General features: G+C 42.0%; 1 protein-coding gene across 17 annotated transcripts in view; it reads right to left on the bottom strand.

The window, feature by feature from the left end:
• snap91a (synaptosome associated protein 91a) overlaps positions 1-17,601 on the bottom strand; it is a 44,353-nt gene extending 26,752 nt beyond the window's left edge. For 12 of the 17 annotated variants that reach the window (XR_004463243.1, XR_004463244.1, XR_004463249.1 and 9 more), the window contains exon 1: positions 17,019-17,601. Coding sequence is in view for 9 of the 17 variants with exons in the window: in XM_026293332.1 (XP_026149117.1) it covers positions 17,019-17,148 (130 nt within the window). In the remaining 8 variants the exon portion in view is untranslated. The remainder of the gene's footprint in view (positions 1-17,018) is intronic. The other 5 variants (XM_026293334.1, XM_033325601.1, XM_026293335.1 and 2 more) reach the window with 1 other exon arrangement.
• Positions 17,602-18,060: the final 459 nt, after the last annotated feature.

Genomic DNA, 18,060 nt, shown 5'->3' with positions numbered 1-18,060 from the left:
AGGTAACACCAACCTCAGCAGCCTCTGTTGAGGCAGCAGCTGCCCTCAGGCCACGTCTCCAGAGGCAGCATGTGGAGTAAGATAAGTAGGCATGAATGCAACATGACTGCCATTATTTTAAAAAGCCACATTACAGCAGGACAGGGTGGACACATAGTGACTCCTAATAGTGTCATATCAGCTCTACATAATTACTGCCAGCACATTGTTGCAAGGCATCTGTGGATTTTCCATCCTGGCTTAAAGTAGACTCAATGTCATTATACCTCAACCTTGTTAAAATGAGCTTTTTAGCTCCACATAGGAGGCGGGTCTCCTTTCATGGAGGCAGCCATGTTGCTCTGCCGTGTTTCTACAGTAGCCCAGAAGAGACAAACCAAACATTTGCTCTACACACGGAACTGCAGTTTGTTTTAAAGGTGACAGCCACCATACCACCCCTCGGTATGGGGGAGGGAAAGGGGGAGGTGCCTTCCCATACCCTTTAGGAAAACATTTATTTATGAGCTATTTTTAAATCTGATTTACATCATTACCAATGGGCCAGAAAATATGAAGATACTAATAGATCATAGCTTTTGACCTTTTTATAAGAGAAATATAGAAAATCGCCCGTCTTACAATAAACACAACTATAAAGAGTGCTACAACATGAGATTTCAGAACGATATAAGACACTTAGGGTTCCAGATACACTAAATGATCTACACTCATTTTGTAAAAACACTGGCCAAAAAACAACATTACAAAGATTTCTTCTTAAATTCTGACATCTTCCAAAGACAAACATATTGTAAAAACAAACATTTGGAATTAAAGCTGTTCTGTTTTCAACATTTACACTAATAAATGTCCCATTTTTGTAGTAGGTGGAAAGGCAAGTGGATGAATCATGACAAAACCGCTTTCAAGGTCACTTTGCTTTTACAGTCATTCTACTAGTCCGCTAGCTCTTTTGCTTCCTCTATCATGCTTTTATCATGCGGTAATGATTGCTGGGCATGTCATTTTCAGTAGTAAGGCAGTGGATACACATGCACGCAGAGTATGAAGGATAATCCCTGCAGGGCTGATGAGTCAGCAGCCTGCATCATCCTATGTTTTTCATCTCTGTCGGTCTGCGTGTCTCACCTTCTGCCTGTCTCTCTCTTTATTTCCCACTTTGAGGGTCAGTCCATGGTGGGACAATGTGGGACAAAATACATTACTATCTATTTTTTTACATGATTTGCATAAGTTGCCTCAAACCTATGTTAAATCTGGTCTGAGTATAAATTCAGTAAAAAAACAAAAACAAAAAAAGAATATACAGGAGATAGCTGTAATTGAAGAAAAATGTATTATTTTCTTATTTGTTACCAAAATATGCTGGATTATTCTTAAATGCAGTAGAAAAGAAAATTCTAATCACCCAAAGAGAGAGAAACAGCAAGAGGCAGAGTCTCAGTGATTGAGATGCAGAACAACAATTCAACAGGATCTCCTGACTCACTGTCTCACCCACCTGCCTTCTCAATTATTCATGTGTGAACGTGAGTAAGAGAGAGACAGATAGAGAGAGAGAGTGCAAGGCAGCGAGATATGTGGCCTGTCAAGTGCTAGCACACATGCAGTCACGCTGACTAACAATTACTTGCATGCTTGGTTCCATGTTTCATAAACTGTATGCTGCAACATGCAGTGAAATGAATCATATCTATATTTTTACACGTTGCTGTGTGTCTGAACACAATTATGTGCACAATTTTCAACCAAACATTTTGTGAAAAACTAAGTAATAGCAAATTCACAACTATGTCAGACTCAAATAAGTACTGCAGCAATTTAGGACTGCAATTTTATAATCAGGGTTTTGTAAGTCACATTTTTGTAAAATGGACAAAACCAAGGCCAAGATAAACTGACTTTAAGATGCGAGTATGAGAGAAGCCAAAACCCTGTTTATAATGCAAGATCCATGTTAATGTGAATCTCCAAGCCAAAACTGAGATAACCCTGATGATATGACCACCAAAATGGACATTATACAACTGTTTCCACAGTCTGAGTACTCCTGATTACTAATGGGTATATATATATATATATATATATATACACACAACCTGCACAACCTGGAAGCTCCTGTCGGGCATCATAGCGGCTAAGATGAGTAGGCACATGGCTCAATACATGAGCGGGGCCCAGAAAGGAATAGGTAAGGACACCAGGGGAGCAAAACACCAACTACTGGTGGATAAAGCGGTCGCTCGATACTGTAAGACCAGGCAGACCAACCTGTGCACCGCCTGGATTGACTACAAGAAAGCCTACGACTCAATGCCTCACACATGGATCCTGGAATGCCTGGAGCTGTACAACATCAATAGGACCCTAAGAACCTTCATAAGGAACTCAATGGGACTGTGGAAAACAACCCTAGTAGCCAACCTCAAGCCAATAGCACAAGTCTCCATCAAGTGCGGCATCTACCAAGGAGATGCTCTGTCCCCGCTGCTGTTCTGCATAGGCCTGAACCCCCTCAGCCAGATCATCACTAAGACTGGCTTCGGATACCGACTGCGAAATGGGGCAACCATCAGCCACCTCCTGTACATGGATGACATCAAGCTGTATGCCAGGACTGAACGAGACATCGACTCACTGATCCATACCACCAGGATATACAGCAACGACATTGGAATGTCATTCGGACTGGACAAGTGTGGTCGAATGATAACAAAGAGAGGGAGAGTTGTCAGGACTGAAGGAGTTGAACTCCCAGAAGGCAGCATAGCGGATGTTGAGGGCAGCTACAAGTACCTTGGAATCCCACAGGCAAATGGGAACCAGGAAGAAGCCGCAAGGAAAGCAGCCACAGCCAAATACCTACAGAGGGTAAGGCAAGTCCTAAGAAGTCAGCTAAATGGGAAGAACAAGGTCCAAGCCATCAACACCTACGCCCTGCCGGTCATCAGATACCCCGCTGGCATAATAAGCTGGCCAAAAGAGGACATAGAAGCCACTGATGTCAAGACAAGGAAGCTCCTCACAATGCATGGAGGACTTCACCCCAAATCCAGCATCCTGAGACTGTACGCTAAGAGGAAGGAAGGAGGCCGGGGACTGGTGAGCGTCAGAGCCACCATCCAAGATGAAACGGCCAAGATCCATGAGTACATCAGGAAGATGGCCCCAAGCGATGGAATACTTAGTGAATATCTCAGGCAACAGAATCCCGATGCAGAGGACGAAGAGCAAGAACCATCATGGCAGGACAAACCCCTGCACGGCATGTACCACCGACAGATACAAGAAGTGGCTGATATCGAAAAGTCCTACCGGTGGCTGGAAAAAGCTGGACTGAAAGACAGCACAGAGGCACTGATCGTAGCGGCACAAGAACAGGCCCTGAGCACAAGATCGATAGAGGCCGGGATCTACCACACCAGGCAGGACCCCAGGTGCAGGCTGTGCAAAGATGCCCCTGAGACAATCCAGCACATAACAGCAGGTTGTAAGATGCTAGCAGGCAGAGCGTACATGGAACGCCATAACCAAGGGGCCGGCATAGTGTACAGGAACATCTGTGCCGAGTATGGGCTGGAGGTCCCAAGGTCAAAATGGGACACACCTCCAAAGGTGAGGGAGAATGACCGAGCTAAGATCCTGTGGGACTTCCAGATACAGACCGACAAACAGGTGATGGCTAACCAACCGGACATAGTAGTGGTGGACAAACAACAGAAGAAAGCCGTAGTGGTAGATGTAGCGATCCCAAGTGACAGCAACATCGGAAAGAAGGAACATGAGAAGCTGGAGAAATACCAAGGGCTTAAAGAAGAGCTAGAGAAGATGTGGAAGGTGAAGGCAACAGTGGTCCCCGTGGTAATCGGCACCCTCGGGGCTGTGACCCCCAAACTGGGAGAGTGGCTCCAACAGATCCCAGGAACAACATCAGAGATCTCAGTCCAGAAGAGCGCAGTGCTAGGAACAGCTAAGATACTGCGAAGAACCCTCAAACTCCCAGGCCTCTGGTAGAGGACCCGAGATTGAGGAAGACACACCACCCATAGGGGTGAGACGGGAATTTTTATATATATATATATATATATATATATATATATATATATTGGCCTCCAAGGAGAATTAGGAAAGTGAAGCCACACAGAAGGAAGAGATCTGGCAGCAATCACACAGTAGTCTGACAACACAAACTGGCAACTAGGTGAAGTGGAAAGCTGGTTTAAATACTGCCTACACCTGCCTGCTAATCAGCATCAGGTGTGATCCCCTAGTTGCTTAGGGGATCACATACACACACGAGGAAGAGAAACGAGGGGGCGGAGAAAACCCAGGGAACAAGGCAGACACAGGTGAAACTAATCAAAAAGGATTAACATAAAGCTACGTGAGACTAACACAGGCGAAACAGGATATAGAAACCAAAAATAAAAGTCCAAAACAGGAAACTGGAACATGGATCATGACAATGTTAGTTTATCCAGCTGTAAAATCAGTCATCAGCTGGTGATTACTACAATGCCCAAATCTACACTTAAATATACAGGATCACAGGTGTTCAGCAGCATGAGTGTAGACCTCAGGTTACAACACTGCCACACACAGCCACACTGATGTACAGTAGTAACTCCTGGCTAAGGGGATTTAAATTGCTGCTATACTAGATCACATGATATCACTTCTGGTGATTTTTCATATAATAAGCAAATTAGTATCAATGCTGGTTCTGAAAAGTTGCAAGAAAAGCAGCAATATGATTACTGTCAACCTACTAATCCTCATCCTGCATTTTAGACTATCTCACAAAAATATTATAACTGTTTAATATAGTACCTGTAAGACTGTTTACCTTCTATGCATTACAAAATCTATTACAGCAGCAGAAATGAGGCTAATGGTCCCTTGTACTGGTGTCCTGTATAAAATTTCCATTCCCCAGTGGCAGCATACAGAATATATTCTTCATCTAAAGCCGGGGGGAAATGTAGCTGTTACACAAGGTTATTCGTGACATCAGGATTACAATAGCCTCTACGATGTTATACACATAAACTGACTCGTACAAACATACATACAAATGCACATACTCCCCTGCCCTATTTTAGAGCCACAGCACCTGATCTGTCATTTGTGCAGAGTAGGAAGCAAAAAGAAGGAGGACTATTGGTCTGACATGTTTACATCCTCTACAGTGTATGAGCGATTGAAAAATGAGATGAAGGGAAGATAGGAGAAAAATGGCAAATGTTAAAAGTGCAGTCTGAAAACATGTAGCTCACATCTGCACTACCAACACAAATATGAATTAGACTAGAAGACTGGAATTAAGGCTGCTATGTGTTGTATACATTTTATCATGAAGATCAGAACAGACAGCTGGTCTCAGTGCAGACATGTCCACAAAGGTACTGCAGTATGATATTTTTAACAGCAGCTATCCCTTGGTTCACAGCTAGGGTTTATCACTGAACCATGTCTTAGATTCTGGTCAGTCTTTGCAATTGCAATTGCAGGAATACAATAAATAAAATCTAACGCTGTCATCATTATTATTATTGTATAATAAATTTCCCCAGAACAGAAATAAAACCAACATTAACAAAATCCTTAAAGGATTTTCTGTGTTTAATAGAGCTAAGTCTTCCCCGGCCAACCACTGCCCTTGTCTCAGAACTATTAAAAACACATTAAGGATTCAGTCATTAAACTAGATGTTGCCAATGGGGTATACTCTGCAAGATCTCTGTGGTGACATTTCAATCCCTTGGGAGTATCTGTGTTAGCACATGCCACTGTAAAATGTTGGAGGAAGTGGAATAAAATACACTGGTTGTGTTTATTGTAAAGAGGAGTTATGTCATTGTGTCACTTTTCTGTGCTTACAATCATAACGCTATATGGTACTAACTATGTTACTGACAGTGTTTTCTAGTGAAACAAATTCATCATTGCTTATAATCATTTCATGGGATGTACTGAATAGATAAAATAATGCCAGACACCTTATTACCTGTGTAATGTAGTATGCTACAGCTAGACTTTGGCACAGGTGAAGTTGTGTATTGTCATATAAGGACATATTTTTTGTAACTTGGCTGAATAAGAATTGATCCTACATTTCCTGACAATCCACGCCTAGACTCATGTTGCTACCATTGATAAATGAGCCACCCTTTTGCACAGTCCTCCATTACAATGAACATGGGAACACTATTCACTTTCATCTGCTGAAAACTACAATGTTTTTCTAGGCTTGTATTGATTGAGCTCCTCTACTCTTACACTCTGGATGCACAGTATCAGATAACTGAATACAACATTAGGATGTCCTGCAGTGTCTGCCGCACCCAACACACGACTGACAGGACTAAATTTGAAACCTGCTTTTCAACAAATGTAAATGATATCAAAGCTGTGTGTGAGAGTACAACTGAAAGCAAACCACAGAGCAAGGATGCACCGCAGAACACACAGGGGCTATAGGTGAGTCTGTATGACGCACACTGAGCATCCTCATGTATTTCATGGATGGATTTTTTAAAAAGGTAAAACACGAGCACCACCAGAGACAGGCCAAGGTGGCTTCCTAGGCAACAGGCTCTCATGTTTGCTGTGGCATCAAGGATTCAGTAAAATTCCTTTTAAATCATATTCACAGGTGTAGACTCCCACTGCAGCAGATACAATAGTCATCTAGCAAAAGTCAGCTGTACATATGTGACTCATACCGACCTTATTATTGCTGAAAGATTCAACACTGAATTCAGCACTGCATTAAAATAAATATCCTTCTGTATAACCTCTGTTTTGACCATTTCTATTACTATTCCTAAGACCTTTTACTCTAAAAATCATTTATTTATTCTCATATTTCATACCACCTATTCCACTCTATGGATTCCACACCATGGAACATATATATACATGGATATGAATATCCATATAGTGGGACAGGTGACTAGTAAACATGAGGATTGGTGTATTCATGGAGTGCTTTATCTGTGTAAGTGTGTAGAGCGTGTTACAAGCCATGCTGCATGAGTGATCAACTCTGGAGCTACTCATGGGTAGATCATGAAAGCACTGTGTTTATTTATAGCTCCTCTCACCCTCGAGCAACATATTGGGGAAGAAAAAAAAGATACCCATAATGCAACGTGCCCCAGTGTAGCATAGCATCAATGTGGTGTGGCAGCCAAACAAAGAGGAAGCCACTGCTATCCAGACACTGTGGAGGCTGGAAGTGACATCTGAGGAAAAAGCTGGCATCCCACATAAAGCTGCAGTCGCTGCTGTTGGTGGACACAGATAACAGTGCTGTCTTCCTATACTCACTGTGGCTCTTAATGACGTTTCGCTCAGTTGTTTGTGCAGTTGTGTTGTTTTGCTGTTATGCATCTTGTCAGTGGATAATCCCTCACTCAATCAGTTTGTATAGGATATGAAAAAGTGGGTAAACTACAGATTGTATGACATTTTAAAGGAGAAATTAGGGACACTATTTTACCACATCAATATATGTGTATATGCATATCCAATGTGTACAACTCAAGGCAAGCTACAGTATGCACAAGTCATATTGGTTTCAGCTGTTGTAACTGTAATGCTATATTCACACAATGTCAGGAAAACTAATCTAAATTGGGAGAGTTCACATATTTTGTCAAGATGGTTAGCCCTAATATTAAAACTCCTTTTGTCGTGTTATGTATTTGCAGCAGTGAAGGTACAGCCATTTGGATTGTATTGGTTTTTATTTTGCATGACTGCCAACAGCTGGTTGACATGATTGTAGTTCTTTTTATCAAGCTGGGGATATCATTGGTGTTATTCATTCCTGATATTTACTTTAATCCACACTTCAGGTCAAACAGTGTGTGCATTGCTGTGACATCTTTCTGTGTTTTGAAGAAATTGCTGTTCCAGTATAGCCAACATTGTTTCTATGTCTGTTCAGTCACTGTGGCTATCAGTGCCCATTCTCCTGTAACCTCTCGCCTTTCTTTCCATTATCAAGACACTCTACTTTATCATGTGTGTTTCTAACACATGAGTGTCCAGTGCCCAACTTTGTTCTTCTGATTGGTTGAACACACCCGATCCAGGTAATTAGCAGTAGCTGCGGCAGGGATGGTTTGAAAACAGGCAAGACAGTGCCCCCCCCCCAGGTGGACAGATCTGTCTTTGCCTAATGTGATCATCCATGATTCTTGTTCTATTTACTCTAATTATCCTTGCCCTTGTTCACAGCTCTCATATCTGCTAACTACTGATGCCCTCTCAAACATACACATCCTCTTCCTGGGCATCATCAGTCTAACATTTCTTTTTGTTTACATGTATTTTGGCCTGCCTTGGTCCCCTATTAGCTGTTTCCCCGTGTGAATAGAAAATTCCCAGCTTTTGGCTTATGTTTTCCTTTAGGTGCAGGTTTTGCTCTGAGCGAGAAGACAGAGACAGATATTCATTTGGTATGCTGAACCAAACAATGCAGTCAAGATGATTTTATCTAGACTCTTGGGTTTCTTTTTTCTGACAAAGAAAACTATTTAACAGTGCTGCTACAAAAGATGTGTACTAAGCCAAAATGGCCCAGGAAAGGAGGTTGGAGAGAAAGGAGCGAAAGAAAGAATCTATAAGATTTCTATCAACCATTCCCTACTGTTCAGTGTTTTTTTCAGCCCAGGATTTAGACATATTTCTGAGAGCTCTAGGTGTACCTCAACCTATTCAAGGATAAATTAGAGCTGGCATTTGGTTAACAGCCTGATTTGGTCCACCTTTGCACTGAAAGCATTTCATTCCATTTTTTTCCACCTTCAAACCAAACTGTCAGCATGTCCAATCTGACAGTGTCATTGGAATAAATGAACTAACAAACTGTTCAAAACTTCTTCAAAAGAAAATCCTAAAGCTCCAGAATCAGTTGCACGGAAGCTTAAACTGAAATACTCCCAGGGGATGGGTGTTTCCATCTGTGGACGATTAAACAATGGAAGTCCCAGAGACTATGGGAAACAGTTACCATGTCAAACACCAGTACCAGTAACCAGAAACACATGCATGAAAAGATAGCAACCAGATTCTTCTTAAAACTTTAAGATGCTGGACATTAAATGGGCAGAGTGTGAAGACAGAGGGTTACTTTACCCAGAATAGGATGCAAGTAGCCAGTCCTTTTTCTGGGTATGCAGATAAGTAGCAGCAGCTAATACACAATAGTCAGTCTGCATATCAATAATGCAGGGCGGCTTGAGTTTCCTGCAGTTTTATTACTGGCTGCTGAGTTCTGCCTCTGCTCTTACTTTCTGGTGCTCGTTGGCTTTTATAGTGCTGTTGATTACTACTGTGGGATGAAATCTACTTATTTGGACATGCCAATGGTGGCAGCTTACATTAGAGAAACTGTTTGTGTGATGCAGAACTGTCTTGTGTTTTTGGAATGGTTGTTGGTTAGCCAAAATAAGTTCCTGTATTTTTCCATGGAATATTGGTCATATTATAGTCCTGTGTGCACATGGAGAAATCCAAAAACAGACTCACTGTGCTGCTGCTCTGATCGGACAGGGGTTGTTTAGGGGAAATGTTTAGCAAAGGGTCACTTAGGTTTGAGTACTTTTCATTTTGGTGTTTAAGTACACAGAATCATCCCACAGATACAGCTGTTTTGTTTTTATTCTCAAACTAGCAGGCTCAAGGGCACTGTGACTTCCCGAGAAAATCCAAAAAAGCACCGGCATGCATGGACAGAGGTAGTGGGTATTAGAAAGGAAGACGCAGATCAATTTGAATTGTCTGTTTAGGTTTAGATCAGATAATGGTCTGATAGTGGCTGTATGGGGGATCCTGGTTCCAGATCATTAATCTGGACGCACGCTGTTGGCAGGACAGTCAGACTCCCACACAGTGTTTGATATTGGAAAGGCATTCAAGCTTTTACTTTCAAGGATACCTGCTGTGAGATCAGCACTGCAGTACATGCTGAACCATCTTACCAACCCCTTTTTACATTCCTTTGTTCACTCCAGCTCGCCTTTAGGCAAGCACTGCAGATTGGAGTGGGAGTAATGGTGTAAAGACTGAGTGGGAAAGTCATGATGAAGAAATATATGGTTCAAAATGAAGAAGAGACAGGCTGGGAACATAGTGTCAAAACTAGGGGGCGCAAGAACACATGGTGAAAAATATAGACCTGCACGTTAACTTATAGATTCACCATATCATACACACATTTAGAAGAAATACTGTTTGACTATTAAATAATTAATGTTACCATAAGATAGATAAAGCACAGAGTTTCCTTCATATCTGTCAATCACTCAATGTACAGACAATCACAAAAAGCAGCCAATAGCATTTACTGTTAGAACCAGCCATGAGTCCATCCCCCAAACTGTCCAAACAATCCCTCGTGTCATGTTTTGCACAAAAATGTCAATCGAGCACAGAGAGTGGCCGAGGAAAATCCACTTGGCGTGCAAGGGCAACTACCGAATGGAGAGGGGAAAAAACATTTGAGGAGAAAAAAAAAACCTCAAGTTTGAGCATGATAGTATGATAAACATATGCACAACTCTTCTTTCTGTACATGAGAATTTCACACGTGCGCTTGCAAGCTTCTCATTTGCAAGAGTTCGCAAGTGGGATATTTGCATTCACAAACTGCTAAAACGTGAAGGTCTATAATTTTCACCCTATGTTTTGACGCTGATGGAACACTCTGAAAAACTGTCTTCTATCTGATGCATGACTGTGCAGAGCCCTTATCCCGACACACAACGTTGACCATAACCTGTGGCGCAGCCGATCAAAGTTTTCTGGTTAAGTCCAGCACCACGTTGACATGTCTGGGATGAGTGAGTTGTCACACAGCTATCTGTTAAAATATTCCTAACACACTGGATCTTAACTATGAGGCAGCATAAAAATATATATATATCCACACTGACAGTGTTGGGTCATAAAAACTTTTACTTGGTGTCAGTTTTACTGACAATTTTTCAGGCATGTCACACAACTGCTGCTGTTGTGAAAACTGCATTTTCTTCAATATTTTGTTCATGTTTGAAGCAAACACACTGTCTAAATACTGTTTGAGCTTTCCTTCCACAGTGTCTCCAGAGTGGAAATTCAGAGCTCAGAAGAAGGTGTCAACATGGTTAAGAGACATGAAATCGTTTCTACACATGTGGCAGGTTTAAAAAAAAAAAAAAAAAAAACATAACAGCAAAGTGGTGAAAAAAGAGAGGCTACAAACTTTAATATTTCTAGGCTGGCAATTTTTTTTTTTTTTTTTGTTACTTCCAGTTCTCATGCAAGGCAAACCTAATTAGGTCCTGGCTGTGAATTCATATTTAACAGACACAGTGGCATCACAAAACAAACAAGATGCTGAAATAGTTCCTTAAACACTATCCATTCATTCTTTAGCTATACCACTTCACCTGTCGAGGGTCACCTGGGGACAAGAGCCAGTCCCAGCCAACCTGGAGGCTGGGATTGGTGGGGTACACCCTGGACAGATAATCACAGAGCTGACACATAGAGACAAACAAACACACCTACAGAATTTAGAGCCACTGGTTAGCCTAACCCCAAACTGTGGCAGGAAGCTGGATTATTGAGAGAAAACCCACAGAACATGCAGAATCCACACAGGAAGGCCCTTGAGTTGAACAGATTTAAATGCAGTACCTTATTGTTGTGAGGCTATGAGACTAACCGCTACAAAACCATGCCAACAGAATATAAATTGAAAGATGGCTAATATGCTCCTGCTTTTAGAACCAGGGAGACGTATATGCATCCATCCATTTTCTATACCCGCTTATTCCTTAACCAGGGTCACAGGGATCTGCTGGAGCCTATCCCAGCTCTCTTTGGGTGGAAGGCAGGGGTACACCCTGGACAGGTCACCAGTCCATCACAGGGCCACATAGAGACAAACAACCTCACACACTCACACTCACTCCTATGGGCAATTTAGAGTCACCAACCAACCTGACATACATGTTTTTGGACTGTGGGAGGAAACCAGAGTACCTGGAGAAAACCCACACAAGCACAGGGGGAACATGCAAACTCCACACAGAAAGGCTGGGTTGCGAACCCAGGACCTTCTTGCTGTGAGGCAACAGTGCTAACCACTCAGCCACCATGTTTCCCGTCCAATGCATTTGAAGTGCAAATTGTGCAGATGTGGGCTATATGTAACTGACAGCAACAGATATGTATAATTAAAGTGTCTCAATGGGGATGAGGAGCACCAAACATGAATACCATGGATAGACCATAGCTGTACATGAGACCATCATACCATAATGACAGCACCAACCCCCCACCCCCATTTCAATAAGACAGTCTGTGTCGCAAATGTGGTAACACATTGATTGTGACTCATGTTGTGGTAACAGCACCCTAGCAGCCAAAAGGGGACTCAGTATGCTGTTTATGTTTCTCACTGCTTAACTTCCTGCTCTTCCACCCACCCACCACACACACACACACACACACACACACACACACACACACACACACACCAGGTCCTACGTCCTGAATTTGCTCTGAGCAGAGTATAATCACATCTCTGTGTTAAAAAAACTTGTTAATTGGAGTGACTAGATTTAGAGCGGCAGCAGAGCCGGTGATAATCATTGCAGCAAACACAGATTGAAGCTCAGCCATGACTCTTAATCAGATACAAGGTCACAATAAAGAACGTGTGGATGTAAAAAGGAAGGAGGGAAGATGACATTAAAACCAGAAACCTGCCCAAACTCTCTTAAGAGCAAGTGGATTAACAGGTTAGAGCGACATGAGTAGCACTAGATAACCATGGAGACTAGCGGGAGCAGCAAGAGTGTTGGGGCCTGTCTGCCATTTGCAGCCATTTGAACTCGGTTATACTAGTCCTCTAGCTCTCTCCCTCTGAGCCACACATTCCCTGCATGTCCTCTGGGCTTTGGATTCACACTTAGAAGCTGCTGTTTCCTGACCAAACTACAGAAATGCTACCTGACCAGGTGCTTGGTAGGTTAAGTGAGATAAGTAGGTTAGTATAAAACATGGCTGCATTGAATAATTGTCTTCTTCGGTGACCACTCTCTAATTCTAATACTTCTGAGAGTACTGTGTGTCTTGTGTGTGCCATTCCTGACTCCATCTTGAACCCCTGAGCTGTGAGCCTGCCAGCATAGCAGATGGTCACAATACTGCACCAAAACAAGACATATTCAAAACCTAACTCTGAATAATCCACATTTAAAGGGGCACCAGTAATTCTTCTAGACATTTACAAATCGTTTTTTAACTAATTTGGTATAGCATAAGTGCAACATCAGTTATTAGATAAAAAAAAAAACAATATCAAGTGCAAGTACTCCTGAAATTAGGAAATCCAGTATTTTCTTGTCAAATTCAAACTATTAAAATCTCTTCAGGCCATTGCATAAAAAGACAGGCACTTGCTACCAGCTGCAATCTGGTGTATTAAACCACATGAATTTGTAAACAAACAAACATACACAGTCTGAAGATCCTTTTAGATTGATTGAATTTTCTTTCTCATGCAATATTTGCAAAGGTGTTTTTTTTTTTTATTACATTCATTTAAAATCATGTTTTGTTTAAAAATCAACATTTGCTTGTTTTCATTGCATTTTTTGGCACATTACCACAATTAACCGTTGATCAGTGTAACAGCATGAAACCAACAACATGTAATTTGTACAATGTGCAACTTTGTATAAGCATTTTTTGCATGTGCCTCCTGACGCGTGTGTGCATCACAAACAAAACATGGACCCACTCATAACAACATTGTGGTAAATAGAAACCTTTTTTTGCAGCATGACACAAAAACAGTAACTGCTGTTACTAAGCACGTTTATTTAAATGGCAAAAACCCCCCCCAAAAAACACACCAATCTTCTTAGCAAGCGTCTTCTTTGCTCACTGTAATTATCGTTAACACTTTCGAAATCTGTGCCAGTTTAGGCAGTTGACTCACAGCTGCATGTCCTCCTCTGCGCCCCCCTGCTCCTTTCCAGAAAAAGACACTCAGTTGGATCCTCACTTGAATCCTGTACTGGGATGTTGCCAACAGCATGTGAAATACATCTGCTTTTTTCGGTATGCGCACAAACACACACACACACACACACACACACACACACACACACACACACACACACACACACACACACACACAGGCACACAGATGCAGCCAGCGCAGCTCTAAGATATCAAGATTCTTCTGTAAGACACACTCAGGCCATATGGAGTGTCCCCTGACTCTCATCTTCTTAGAGTTCAGAAGACTTCCGATCACACTCATCTGTCAGGCTGTTAAAATAAACAGGAAATCTGCCATTGAACTGTTGCCAAATCTCCGGAGACATATTTATACTATTGTGCCACTCCTGTTTTTTTCATTTCTGCCTTTATTCATCTATAGAGTAAGCTGTTTGTGGCATGAAAACCCAATTTGGTCAAAGTCCACTAGCCTTAAAGAAAGTAGTATATTATAGATATAGGTTTATTTTATAGAATTAAACCTTAAATCCTTCTCTACACTTAAAAAAACAACATCTGTTAATACCTGCAGCCCTTTACTGACATTTACTGTTTACAGTACCTGTGATATTTAAAAAGACTGAAAGAGCTGTTTTGCTTAAAAGGCTGTCTGGGGCTTTGGAATGGCTGCGTGAGGAGTTTACTGCCCTGCTGTTCTCTCTGGGTCACTTGAATTAGATCAGCTGAGCAGCAGACCAACACACATTTAACCGTAAAAGGAACAACTCATAAGAAATATTTTATAGAGCACAGAAAACAACACAACAGGTTAATCCTCGTTTTGTTTCAGTGTTTGGAGAATACATGATAGTCCATGGTCTAAAACACGATATCTCTACTACTTGACATTTATTGACAGGGAGACATCAATCAGTCATGTTCAGTGCCTATTTGATGAATGTTACTTTTTGGATATTATCGATCAGATTGAACAGCTGTATTAAATAATGGGTGTCTCGATTGGAGTAAGAGAAATGTGTCTTTAATTAGTCCGACCCTGCTGTGTTTCAGTTACACTAAGAAGTACAATGGTGAATTCAATGAGAACTTAAAAGTAAGAGGGCAATCAGTAATCAGTAATATCAAACCAACATCTCATCATCACCCAGGAGCTAAAGATGCTGAGAGTACATATAAGATATGTGTGATTAATAGAGTATAACTGCAAAAAGATCAAATTACCCACACTCATGACAACATTAGCATAATGGAAGAAGCTTTGAAATGGAACAGGAGAGGAATTCTAAATGTGCAATTCTATAAAGATGGACACTGTATAATATATACTGTCACTGCGGCTGTAACAAATGTTAAAGTGTTGTAAGGGTATTTTCTCTCAAAGGGGATCTGACAGATGTGAAACAGGACCCAGGGAGAAGACTGTGATAAGATCAATATTGTGAAGAATCCCCATAATACCCTGCAGCAACAGGTTACGATGACTGTATAGATTAATATCTCCGCTGATGGCTGTGTTTTAAAGGGTGGCGATACAGGGCTTTTTCAGAAGCCACATGGGTACACTGAGTACAGTAAATGTCAGCTCAGGATGAAATTGGATATAATGTCAGACAATATCCCTGAGGCTGTTCCTCCATGTGGAAGTTATTCACATTTCACATACTGTATTTCATAAGCAAACAAACCACTGTTCAAAACTGACAAATGTATCGTTCAAACAAATCCAACAGGTTTGTGCATTTCAGGTTTAACTAAACTGAGCCCTTGTCTGTTTCAGCATAAAAACTAAAAGTGTGGACAAAAAAAAAAAAAAAAAAAAAAATCAGCTGTTCAGTATTTTTCATTCCAATAACTGTACCAGGCTTTGGGGTTATTATTTGAATGGTTCTGTAAGAAATCGATGTGTGAGAGGGAAGTGCTTCCTCTGCACTGACCAACAACAACGACGACGTGCTGACACACACTTCGGCGAGTGGGCGAGTGTTCCATTGTGTTGTGCTATGATTTAATACACTTCTTCATTGACTTTCACTTTTTAGTCTGCAAACAAACAGACGGGGGATTGATTTCTCCCACTGGGCTTGAGTTTGCCAACTTGAGCTTGCAGCCATTTCCTCAGACTTTGCTGTCAAGCAATGCATTGTTTATTAAGCAGTTAATCACTGCTAAAGGTTTATATCCATGGACACCTGGCATTAATATTGTCACCGTCAGATAGGTTTTATTATATATGAATTATTATTATATGAATATATGTTTTGTGTGAAATATTTCCTCACAAGCCTTTTTATACAAGTTATTGTTGCCATTTTTTGTTGCCCAACTGTTGCATCCAACTGTTTCTCACAATTTATTATTAATGTTCCCATACAATGTGCATAGAAGAGCCCTCTTCACCTTCCCCAGCATTACTTCCTGTTTGTCCCCTGGTATCTAATTTCTGGGTTTAACCATCCATCCATCATTTATTCTGCTTATCCTCATAATGGGCAGCTGGAACCAGTCTCAGCTTACACTGGGTGAGAGGTGGGGCACAACATGGACATGTGGCTTATGCATCATTCTTTTTACATTTGAGTCTGTGTGTTTTGGGAGTAAGTACTGGAGCAGCACAGGAGAGACAGTTTCCAGCCAGTGGGGGCTTCAGCGTGTGGTGTACGGCTTTGTGGCTTTTCCTCTGGTTCATCTGCTAGGCACATTGGTTAAAGAAGCCCTGTTTTAATTAGGTAATAGATTTGGCTTGTTTAGTCAGGGTTTTAATGAAAGGAGTGGATGCCTCAAGCATAATGTGTGTGTGTATGTATACATGTACTGTGGCTGAGAAACCACTGCAAGCACATTAACAGACCAGAGACAAACATGGTAGTTAAAGCATGGCCTAGTTGTGCATGAGGATGGATGGATGGATGGATGGATGGAGGGTCAAAAGGACACGATAGATCGATAGATCGATAGATCAAAAGATAGATAGATATCACACTCACATTCCAGGTGCTTCTTCTTTGGAGCTGTCTGTTCATGTGTGGTAGATTTACACACGGCTCGGCACACCTCGGATCCCGTCAGGCTGTACTGTGCCGCGGCGATGCGGTCCGTCAGCGTCTGACCTGACATGTTCTCTCCGTAGAGTCCAACCTCGACTACCAGGCGTCCAATATGGTCCTACGCCCCCAACAGCGCGATCAACGAGCAGTCGTCCCCAGACCAGAGATCAGCTCACACTAACAATCGGTGGGGCGCTTCCTAAACAGCTGCAGCTGATTTGAGTTGCATAACAACACTGAAACTGGACGATTCCTACTCAGCTGTCATGGATCTGCACGAGAACAATCATGAACTGTCCGTGAAGGCCAGTATCCTCTGAAAATGACAGTCTATTAGCCAAATAAGCAAAAATATCCAACCGCACGGATCTATATCAGGTTTTAATCGCGGCCTTTTCTTTTAGTTTTCGATTAATTTCTTGCTGTTCCGTGTTATTTCTTCGGTCAGCCTATCTTTGACAGAAAGGTCCTCTCCAGATGATGCTCGTTGCAGCCTCCCCCTCTTCCTCCTCCCTCCAGCCTCCTGGATAATCCTCACCACCACCAGTCCGCCTGTCCCTGTGTATCAGCGGGGCCTGCAAGGAAACATCAGGCCCTGGCTGGCATCACCTTCACCATCCCCCCAGCGTCCTCTGCGCCGCGGCACGCCGTCAGCCTGCAAAGCCCCGGCGATGCTCGTTACAAACCGGGTCTTTGGATTGTGGTGTAATCGGTGGATTTACATCCTCTTGTTCATTTAATTATTAGATTTCTCAGCGCGCCCCGCCCCTTCTCCTGAGTCATGTGACCAAGTATTACCAACCCCGCTGCTGCGTCTTTATCGCGAGAGCTGAGAAAACGCGAGAAAACCAATGGATGCTGCGAGTGTGAGAGGACATGAAGGGTTAATAAAGCTACTCTACAGCCAAGCTTTATGCTTGTCATGCTGGCAGCTTACTATGAAGGTCATATGAAGCATACCGTTTCAGTTAACCCCGTCTTT

This window comes from Mastacembelus armatus, chromosome 16, assembly GCF_900324485.2.
Source record: "Mastacembelus armatus chromosome 16, fMasArm1.2, whole genome shotgun sequence".
NCBI classification, from domain to species: Eukaryota; Metazoa; Chordata; class Actinopteri; order Synbranchiformes; family Mastacembelidae; genus Mastacembelus; species Mastacembelus armatus.
This window is presented reverse-complemented; position numbering and strand designations above follow the sequence as displayed.